The following is a 10,928-nucleotide window of genomic DNA, read 5'->3' on the forward strand; positions in this document are numbered from 1 at the left end:
CTTCGAGTTTGATTATAACTTCTAAAACGGGCTGTAGTATTTTCTTCGGCGGCTGTTGGTTGGTGATTGTCGATATTAGGTGACGGTAAGTCGAGGGAGAGTGGTTGATGGTTGATGGTAAGACCAGGACAAGAGATGGAAGGGCCCCCAAATCTTAATTCTCAATTTGTGTGGCCGCCACAAACGCAAAACGCAAAACACAAGCGAGGCTTAGCCTGCTTAAAATTAGCCGCAAAAATTTCTCACCCTCAACCTTCTCCTCAACATCAACATACAACGACAATTCAATCTCACGACATGTCCGGAATTCTGACTTCAGCAACATCGACGGCATAGCATTTACTAATTGATACCTGTTAATGTACATACATGCAATCGATATAATCCAATTCAATCACTTCATCTCACAACTCTATATCAATATCATACACCAAAGCATAGTCCCACCCATCCGTCTCTTCCCTCCCGGGAACTCCCACAGACTTATAACCACTCTCATCTTTGCGTCTTGCGAACCGAGAATCCGGTTAGGATGGAACTATCGTTGGGATTTGAGAGACCTCTTTCTTCGGAACTAGATTTTCTCAAAGTATAATACACACTATGCGATATCAACTTTTACCTTTTTTCAGAACCTTCATAGTACATTTTTTGTTCTCGTCTTGATCTTTTCAATTTTTTAATTAATTGGATCGGGGTTTACGGGATTAGTGTCTCCTTGCGTTCTACATTTCTTCTTTGCTGATGGCTTGAATAAGCTATTATGTTCTATTCAAATGACAATGCATCGATAGCATAGTAGTAACTTCTATTATCCTCATACCGTGTCTAAACTACCTCATACCTACGTATACGATAGCTGAGGGGAGAGTAGGTATTAACTCAAAGGAAAATGAAGAAATCAAAAAAATAAAATTATGAGGAAGAAGAACACCAAAGCAGACTAAAACGCCTATGCCTTCATAATATCTCCCTTTCTATAAAAACGACCGCTCATGTTTTCAAAATAAACCATGCAGGGTGCACTTATACTCTCCTAAAACGACCGGCCCCAAACCTGCTCTCAATTCATGAATTGCCCCTCGAGCTCCTCGCTACATTAAAAATCACTGTACCATAAAATTATCCATGCTCACCCGCACATGTACGAAACGAACGCCCCTAGCCTTTCATCTTCCGCTTCCGCTTTACTAGGTACCACAGCTAAACCTTACGTATAACCACGCTAAAAAGTCGGTGCCCGCCGTATCCCCGCCGACCCACTATCATACCTTACGAACAACTCATCAATAAAATGTGCATGTCTGATACCCGGATACCTCGCCTCTTTGAATGCATCGATTGCCGCCTGTGCCGAATAACCCAATTTCTCGATCAAGTAAGAGCAGATGAATAATCCGGTACGATTGAAGCCGTAGTGACAGTGGACTGCTATCAGGCCCGTAGTAGGGTTCGGTGGGAGAGGGTTCTTTTCAAGGATCGAGTCTATCAGGGAAATGAAGAGAGAAACTTGGTCGAGAGTTGGAGGTAGTTTAGATTTTGTGGAGACTGGAAGGGAAATGTCAGTATTTTGATAATACATCAACAATTTTGATGTAAAAGGGACATACATTTGTGGTATGTGATGTGAGATCCATCAAATGAGGATGGAATATAAGGCGGATCCTCAAACGAGATGTCGACAATGTGTGAAACATCGGGATTCGCCTCCATGAATGCCTGTGGGTTATGAATTGGGTCGTTCTGTCGTAGTGTCTATTCTTCCGTTAGCGGTGGTACTAACACACTGGAATATCCCTTGAAACCCACCTTCATAGCCTTAAACATACTCGTCCCAATCCTCCCACTAACACTACTAGTCATCATCCACTTCTTCTCGTTTTTCAAAATCCACTTTCCCTCTTTCAACATCTCCAACTGCCACGCCATCGACAATTGTTCACTCACAAACCTCGTGAAGAACTCAGCGACAACATGGCAGACGTGATGATATTTCTCATACAACACCCCATGCCCTGCATCCGGCAACTCGACCTGTTTAAACTTATTCTTCCTTTCCTGACTTAGCGGTGAAAAGTATCCAGCTATGGTATCTGCATTTGCCGGTGGCGTAGCATGATCGTGTTGTGCAGTAACTAGTAATATCGGGCATTGTATATTCCTCCATACCTCTGGGTCTGGTGTTATAAACCCCTTTAGCACTCTCAAAGCCGTTGGCGTCCTTGATCGTTCATTAATCAACAATTGATACTCTCGTATTGTTTTCGGCGATGATGGTGACACAAAACGCTTTACACTAGGCGAGTTCACCCCTCCCCTCCGGTCCAAGAATCTGTAAGTATCAAAGACAATCCGAGGTAACGTCGTGATCAAATCCCTTTGTTTCTTTTCCTTATCGGACAATTCGGCTTTCGGACATATTCCCACAAACCCGGCACATCGTTCTGTAATTTCGGAATTCCCACTGCCGAGTAGCGTAGCGAGGATAGAGCATCCCATCGAGTGCCCTACAACAATGAACTGCTGTTCGGGTTCCAAATATCGTTCAATAATCACACCGACCAATTCAGCAAAGGCAGCCGTTGAGTATGCCTCCCAATCCTTCGGTAACATCTCAGACCCACCACAGCCGGGGAGATCTATCGCCAATACGTGTGAAACATTGATAAAATACTCCAGCAGATACTGGAACTGTCCGATTTGTCCGCCAAGGCCATGAAGGAATACGATTAGTGGTAGATTAGATGGGAGTTTTGCAGCTTTACGGTGTAGATGATTGTATATCCGAATGGATGGGTAGGTGTATTTGCTGGTCTTGAAGGATTCAAGATGGGTGTTGTCGATGATGTGTGGGGTATCGGCTGTCTTTGATGCTGGCGAGAGTTAGCACATTCGTTCGCCCAATACAATAGTCCCTGGTGATATCAGGTGGATCATATAAAACGACATACTTATTATGCGACCGTCAAACTTTTGTTCATCCTGCGCCTTCTTACTAGTCGCCCATCGTATTACCGGCCCAATACCGCAAAGAACAGCAAGGGCCATGATGATGATTCGTTGATGCCTGATCCTTAAGTGGTCAATGGTAGCAAGTCGGGAAATAAACGACGAGACCTGGTTTCTTATGACGACACCAAGCTTTGGTATTACAGAGAGATCCCCATTTGGAGCAGCGGCTATAGGTAATGCGAAGGCCGTAAAAAGAATGAAGACAAGGAACGTAGAGTAAGAAGCGGAGAAGATATTGGAATGGATATTATGAAAGGGATGAGAAGGCGAAGGGCGAAAGGAGGAGGAGGGAACGTTCCGAAAGGAGTTGGAAGGCATCGCTGGGTATATAAGATCGTAATATAAACGGTTGTATAAAATTGTGACTTGGCCTGGCTAATCGCTCGCTATCGCTCTATTCGAACAATACAATAACCTGCAACTTGTAACGTAAACTTGTAACGTAAACTTGTAACTATTACTATATAATAACTTCGATTTCCTTCCTGTGGTGGGATCATCCGGCCCATGCAGCCAGTTACACCAGCCACATCGTTGCACGTATGTACGTGCTGCTCTATGCTTGGGCGGAAACGGTCGGGAAGTACTGGAACTTCTAGGTATGCGGGTTCATACCGTTTTGTCGTCAAATTCGGAGCTGTACTGTATTGTCTGCAAGCTGGTGGTGGTGGTGGAGGCTGTAGTATGTAGAGATGAGGAGGAAAAAGAAACTTGCGCCGATTGGGAACCAGCTGTTGGTTGGTTTGGCGGCCGACAAACCGGCCCGGATTGATCGATTCGATATCGTGCCCCAGCAAACTGCCGCCATTCGACCAAAAACACCCGTGATGGTCGGCTTCTCTCTCACACACTCTCTCATGTGCACCGGCTCTCGGATAATGATATCCACTTGACCAAGAATTTAATTGCCTAAGTATAAGATTGGCAATGGGGACATTGGATCGGCCATTCAAGGGGACAGAGCTGGGCCCGAGTAAAATCTTGTTTGAAATTCGTGTTCAATGGACCCATCCGTCGCTTTCAATCAGCAATATTTCGCCGAATAGATTCAATTCGAGGCCATACAATCGTATAACACTTGGTGGTTGCGGTTGTTCAAGGTCGGCTTTGAAGTAGAGGTATGCAGAAGGACAATGCAAAAGCGGCATTCTTCCTTTGAGGGCCGTGCCGGGACAAGCCCTGAAACATAAACCCCGCTGACTGACATGATCCTCTTCTGCCCTTTTGCAGTTGTAGTCCACGTAGGTTTTCGTTTCGGCGTGTCAGGTTTGAAGCCTCGGCCACGTGCCCCCGCTAGGATATCAATATACCCCGGGGCTATTCTCGCCTCGTTCGAAGGACTCCATACGATCGCACAAGATGGCCAAGGAATGAGCAAAGGAATGCCTTTCAGCTAGGAAGTATGTGATAGTCGAGCTGGGGGCACGAGGATGAACGGCTGTTGCCAGAATAGAAGTAGCTGGTAGATTGTAATTAATCCAATACAATTGGTCGTTATATGTTAATTGATATCGTCCCTAGACGTAGTTGCTGCGCATTGGTTATTTATATTGAACCGCTCCATCCCTTGTAGTCGGCCGTTTGCGGTAACGTACAGCGGCGGATTCGGGGTAGTCCAAGTGCGATATATTCTTCTTCAAAGCTTCTTCTTTTGTTCCTTTTATATCCTATCGATGAAGCACGCCTAGGCCATGGAATGGATATGAAACAAAAATCAAACGGAATAATTGTTCGGCTTCTCTGCTAAATCTCGAGATGCTCTAATCGGACGAAGTTATATACACACATAACGAAGTCAACACATGCGCATTCCTTTAATACCTCCATGTTCTAGCACGGGTGTCCGAAATCGAAACCAAAGTCTACTCCCTCAATTGCGATTGCTCAATCATTTCATTCAAAATTGCCAATTGCGTAATGCAAAAAAATAAATAAACTCAACGGACTAGACTACAGGCCTGCCATTGAAACTGATGATATAAACGCTATAAACAAACAAGTCCGCTAGGGAATATTCGAATACTCGCTAGCTCTAGTCTCAAATCCAATTAAGGAAGAAAGCAATTCTCTTCGAACCTTTACCAACTTGACATCGCGTGAATACTCTACGGTCAAACCGAGGCCATTTGAAATCACTTCCTTCCCATAATCGGTTCAAGCTTTTTCTATTGTGGGTCTTCCGACTTGAACTGCGACTTCTCAGTATTTTCCTTAGTACCCTTGTTCGCCTCTTGCGGCTGGGATACCTTGTGTGAAGATCTTATGCGCCTCGAGTAGGATGGCTTCAGTTAGGAAGTTTGTTGGCGAAGCTTTTTGTAGATATAGATATGCTTTAACATGCTGGATGATCTCTTTTCGAGATAGGTCCGAAAGAGACCCTTCGTCGGTCCCGGCGGATTCGAGTTCGCCCATTAAAATCTCCTTGACGACTTTTGACGTCTCGTGTTTCTCTAACCCGGCGTTTTCGATCTTAGGAGGAGGAAACTAGGGTTCTGCGGCCCCTCGAAGCCTTTTATATTTATTGAAGATCTTAAAAATTTCGAGGCACGTGGGCTATTTTAAAGATCTACAACATGATAGTGGTTCTTTAAAGGTCGTGCAGATCAATGTTTAAGATCGCCAGGAACACCTACCCATCCTTCCAGTATTATTACGACCATTATTAGTCACTCGGCGAATACATTAATATCAATTCGCGATCTCTATATAGTCGAACGGAATCCTTTGCACCATCGAATATTCTCGAGATCTCCACTGGTGGGTGTGAAACCCTTTTCATCTTTATGTTTTGCTTGTCTCGTACCAAGACCTATTCATATTTTGCAAAATTCTATTGAATACCGTCAAATATATTATCGGTAGTGATCTCCCTGGTTAAGAGCCCAGCTCATAATAACTGGAGTCTGATATAGTTAAAGCTCCCCGGGTAGTAAAAAGCGCCCGCGCCCTCATGTGATATAAATGCAAGATACATATTTTAGATTACATGCACGTAAGTATAAATACACCTAGGAGATTGGAGATATAACCAGACCATTTTGACTTGCTGGTTATATTCCGCAATCGTGAATTCAGTTCTACCTCAGAATCTACTCGACTATAGGGTCGGCAGAGCAACCTACGACTGACTGGTGGAGAGGAGTGTTGTTTCTGTTGTAATATTTTTCGTACCAGTCGTCACGAGCCACAGCTTAAATTCAATTCGAAACCTCGTCACGAATAGCCCGGCCGGGCTTTGCGAAAGCAGTGCTAGCTGTAAGCTATTCGGTAAGCACTTCTTAGTACTGCCGCATTCGAGATTCTTCACACCGGCGGGGCCAATGAAAACAGCCGTATTGGCAATGTCACATACCTATGCCAATGCCATTGCCATGTCTGTATGCCCTTGGCCACAACCACGACCATTCATTCGATAAGGTTACGGGCAGCCGCCAATTCGAGACGAGGCCGGACTGTACTTCAAACGAGGCAGCTGGCAGCAGGCACTTGAAGGATGGACAACAGCCAGCCAACCGGGAAAATAGCAGGGTAAATTGCTCTTGTACCTTGTCTCTGTAGCCATTAGTGCCGTCTACAAGTGCGATCTGAGCTCGGGTTAGATAAGTAACTTGCGGTTGTTGGAATCGAATCGAATCATGATTCGGCCGCCGGATTGAAATGATTACTCTTAAGCTTCGAATTTTGAGCTCAGCTGGTTGATTCTTCTCGAACTTTGCAATTGATATCTCCTCGTCCTCCCGCGCACGCGACATCTCTTTCTCCGCCTTCATCTGCTTTACTATTGTCATCCATACCAGCCGAACTACCCCACAATCTCCCCTAAAATCGAACCGCTCAAAATGGCGGGGACAAGCCAATTTATCCAGTTCAAAGAAATCCCATATGGGACAAAACGAGAGGACGGTTCCTTGATCCTCAATCGTTGGTCTGCTACCGTCACCAACGATCATGAGTTTGCTGCAGGTCAAGTACGATTTTCGACTTCATGTCGCCTTCGTCGATAATCGGTTTAATTCGATTAATCCGGCTAACCCATGTTCCTCCGTTGAATCAGGCCCAGCTGTATGCTGCAGGTATCAAGAACGAGCATGATATGAAGCTCAAGCCGCATATCGGTGAGCCGCCGATTCGAGTCGCTATAGCTAGCTTGCATTCATGCGAGGCATCGACCTTATACTCTGATTCGTAGGGATTTCGCCTGTCTGGTGGGAAGGAAATCCGTGCAATACTGTATGTTCAACCCACTCGAAAGGAGACGTGGAGTTATAGTAGCTAATTTGCCTATAATGGTGTAGCACTGTGAGTTAGATTAATTATTCAAAAGTCCGACAACGACCATAGAATCTTATAATCGTATAGTGCTCGACCTTGGGCGTGCTGTCAAGGCCGCTGTCGATAAGCAGGGCTTCATCGGATGGTTGTACAGTCCTAATGGGATCTCGGATGCTATCACTATGGGTCACGAGGGTTAGTATTCTCCTTTCTAGCAATCTTTACATAAAAACCACAAAGACTAACAATGGAATAACATAGGAATGCGATACTCCCTTCCTAGCCGTGACCTGATCGCTGACAGTATCGAATCCGCCACTTGTGGTCAACTCCACGATGGAAACATCTCGATCCCCGGGTGTGACAAGAATATGCCAGGCTGTACGTACTACGCTACCAAACTACTAGATACACAAACTGAGTTGTTTTTATAGGCATCATGGCGATGGCTCGTCATAATCGCCCGTCCGTCTTGATATATGGAGGTACAATCCTTCCAGGAAAGAAGACTCAAAGATTCCCACAGGGGAGCAATGTCTCTTCTTGTTTTGAGGTCCTCGGTGCTTTCCACTATGGTAATGCATCGAAAGAGGAACTGGATGGTATGGACCCTTGAATCTATAATCCACTGAAACCTTGACTAACAGTCCTATACCATAGATGTCACCAGACACGCATGTCCCGGCCCTGGAGGTATTCACAATAACAATCATTACCGAGTCCTAAGGATCTGTGCTAATAAATCCCAGGCTGCCCCGGTATGTTCACAGCGAACACCATGTCCACCGCCATGGAAGCCATGGGCCTCACCCTCCCGGGCAGCAGCAGTATCCCAGCCATGACTCTCATCACCAAACCCGCCACCACCGCAGGAGGCAGCCCAACTCAAGAATCCATCATCGAGCCAGCGAAGATGCGCGAATGCGAGAGGGCAGCCGCGGCACTCAGGGTTTGTATGGAAAAAAACATTCGCCCAAGAGACCTGATCACCAAACGAAGTTTTGAAAATGCTCTTGTTATGACCATGATCCTTGGAGGAAGTACCAATGCCGCCCTTCACTTCCTTGCCATGGCGCATACGGCAGATATTCCGGACTTCTCGCTCAAGGACTTCCAGCGTGTTAGTGATAAGACTCCGTATATTGCCAATCTCAAGCCTAGTGGAAAGTACTACATGTCGGGTAAGTCACACATCTGCCATTGCTCATAAGCAGTTGGCTAATTGGATATCTAGACCTCTACGAAATCGGCGGTACTCCGGCCGTAACAAAACTCCTCATCCATGCGGGCCTCATGGACGGTGAAATCCTCACCGTCACTGGCAAAACCCTCAAGGAAAACGTCGCGAATGCCCCCGTTATCGACTTCACAACCCAAGATGTTCTCCGCCCGCTTGACAATCCACTAAAGACTACTGGTCACTTGCGAGTTCTCTTCGGAAACCTCGCTCCAGGTGGTGCTGTAGCCAAGATCACAGGCAAGGAAGGAACGAAGTTCGAAGGCAAGGCTAGAGTCTTCGACTCGGAGGAGCTGGCGACTGCCGCTTTGAATTCAGGTCAGCTGAACCCAGATGAGCCAACGGTCTTGGTTGTGAGGTATGAAGGACCAAAGGGTGGTCCGGGGATGGTGCGTATACATTTCTTTAACCAGGAAGGTGAACCAAACACTAAGATAGGGATGTTTAGCCGGAACAATTAAAATCTTCTGGTGCTTTGATCGGTGCCGGACTTAAGCAGGTCGCTTTGATAACCGACGGTCGTTACTCCGGTGCTTCCCACGGGTTCAGTAAGTCACTGATGTCAAATTTAATACACTTTGAAAAGGATTACTAACAACTTTGTGCCTGTAGTCGTTGGACATAGTACGTAGTCTACAATATCTCCTACCCCCGGACTAGTCTCGAGGCCAGCCTCCGGACCATTTTTAGTATACTAACATTCCACTCTTAGTCGTCCCAGAAGCCCAAACCGGCGGCCCAATCGCCATTGTCCAAGGTACTCCCCCCTCTCAACCATAACTCCTATACCACGCTAACCCTAGCCTTAGACGGAGACATAATTACCATCGACGCCGTCAAAAACACCATCAACATGAACATCACGGACGAAGAAATCAAATCCCGTCTCTCGAAATGGAAGGCTCCAAAGCTCAAGGTTAATCGTGGTCACCTGGCTAAATATGCCCGACTCGTCTCGGACGCAAGTCGTGGTGCTGTTCTTGATGCTTTTGATGATTAGTCATTTGGTGGTTTACCAGAACGCCCTATTTTTCGCTTTTCTGTTTTACGTGAATTTGTGTGGACGTGAGGATGTTCTTTTTCTTGTCACCCAAACTTCCTTTATGGTTTTTTACCATGTGAAAGATTCTAGATCATGGCTTAGGTTAAATTTGCATGGCAACTGCTGCGGAGATACACGTGAAATTGGATACGTTTTTACTTTTACTTCTGGACTAGAAATCATCGGTGTATGCATGAACAAAATAAGTGTTCAGGTTTCCTCCCCTTGGGACGTCTGGACTAGTTCAACTCAGAGATATTGATTTTAGCTTATAAACATGACATTCCAACATGGATTGGAATCATTGATTGTAACGATTGCTTGAGTAATGCATTTATTTCAATGTTAAAGACTGGCATAAAAAACAAATATAGATCTCGTCTCGTCGCCAGACTTCTTAACTGTGTCGAGGAATCTAGATCTGGTGATGTCTATAGTCAAAAATTGCAATTGTTTGAAGGCCAAGCTCCAGTGACGTCGCTTCGGGTAGCGACGATCCCCAGCACAAATCCGAAAACGTTGCGTTGATTACATAATTCGGTCCCGTGAAAAATCCAACATTGAAACACAGAATGATTGAACTCCGAAGATAGAGTAGTATATTGAGTCTGTCTGTGAGAGAGCCATCGGCTCATCTCTCTCCATCGAATAAAATTACTTCTGCGCGGTCATAAACGCGACGCTATCACAACAGTTACCCTATAGGGAGTGTATGTATCTATTTGCAAGTGCATCGAGGCTACGTCATAACACACCAAGCAACTGGGTATACATGCAAAAAGCATTATACAACTCGTCAGAGTGCTCGCCGCTCTCTAAGGCTTCTGGTAGATATTTGTTTGCCCAGTCACCAAGGTTACCCCACTCGGCTTTACACCGCTCCCAGTGAGAAGGATACCATCCGCTTTGATGCCAATCAACAATTGCTACTATCTTCGACGGCTTTGCGGGCGATGTTAGGATATTCTTAGGATGGAGATCGCCATGTGAAAACACGATTAACGCATTATCTGGTAACATCTTTCTGAGAGGCATTGTAGCTTCCGGGTCAGGAAAGCGCCTGAGGACTCGGACATCAAGCCATTCGTGAAAGGCTGCGACGGTGGGGGACGGCCCTGCCAAATTGTCGTCGTTCTCACAAATTACATCGAGCAAAGGTTGGCGGCCAATACTACCTATTAACTATGTTAGATCTCGGAAGCTACTTATTTTATAGTCCAATATCCTTCCTCACCCAGGAATTTTTCGTGACGGTCTTGGCGCAGCTGGCTACATATTTCCAATTTATCTTCATGGCTCAGTTCGTCGTATACCTCTTCCAATTGAGATAAGGAAATACTTGGTTTCCTTCCGTTCGCCAACCAT

The 10,928-nt window shown here is 45.6% G+C and overlaps 3 protein-coding genes across 3 annotated transcripts; 1 reads left to right on the plus strand and 2 right to left on the minus strand.

Moving 5' to 3' along the window:
• Positions 1-1,225: 1,225 nt before the first annotated feature.
• On the minus strand, positions 1,226-3,048 carry DFL_005297 (uncharacterized protein; the record flags this gene model as incomplete). Its single annotated transcript, XM_067634533.1, has 4 exons — positions 1,226-1,548; positions 1,611-1,755; positions 1,810-2,873; positions 2,952-3,048. 4 exons carry the CDS (start codon positions 3,046-3,048, stop codon positions 1,226-1,228), a joined length of 1,629 nt encoding a protein of 542 aa, XP_067492593.1.
• Positions 3,049-6,851: 3,803 nt separating this feature from the next.
• On the plus strand, positions 6,852-9,521 carry DFL_005298 (uncharacterized protein; the record flags this gene model as incomplete). The annotated part of the gene is made up of 13 exons (XM_067634534.1): positions 6,852-6,980; positions 7,067-7,127; positions 7,202-7,242; positions 7,398-7,479; positions 7,546-7,665; positions 7,719-7,886; positions 7,945-7,977; positions 8,034-8,465; positions 8,519-8,910; positions 8,970-9,069; positions 9,134-9,145; positions 9,234-9,278; positions 9,331-9,521. 13 exons carry the CDS (start codon positions 6,852-6,854, stop codon positions 9,519-9,521), a joined length of 1,806 nt encoding a protein of 601 aa, XP_067492594.1.
• Positions 9,522-10,307: 786 nt separating this feature from the next.
• DFL_005299 (uncharacterized protein) lies at positions 10,308-10,928 on the minus strand (the record flags this gene model as incomplete). The annotated part of the gene is made up of 3 exons (XM_067634535.1): positions 10,308-10,738; positions 10,798-10,832; positions 10,903-10,928. The coding sequence occupies 3 exons, from the start codon at positions 10,926-10,928 to the stop codon at positions 10,308-10,310; spliced, it is 492 nt and encodes a 163-aa protein (XP_067492595.1).

The sequence above is a fragment of the Arthrobotrys flagrans genome (genome assembly GCF_004000055.1).
Source record: "Arthrobotrys flagrans strain CBS H-5679 chromosome Unknown unitig_0, whole genome shotgun sequence".
Lineage (NCBI taxonomy): Eukaryota > Fungi > Ascomycota > Orbiliomycetes > Orbiliales > Orbiliaceae > Arthrobotrys > Arthrobotrys flagrans.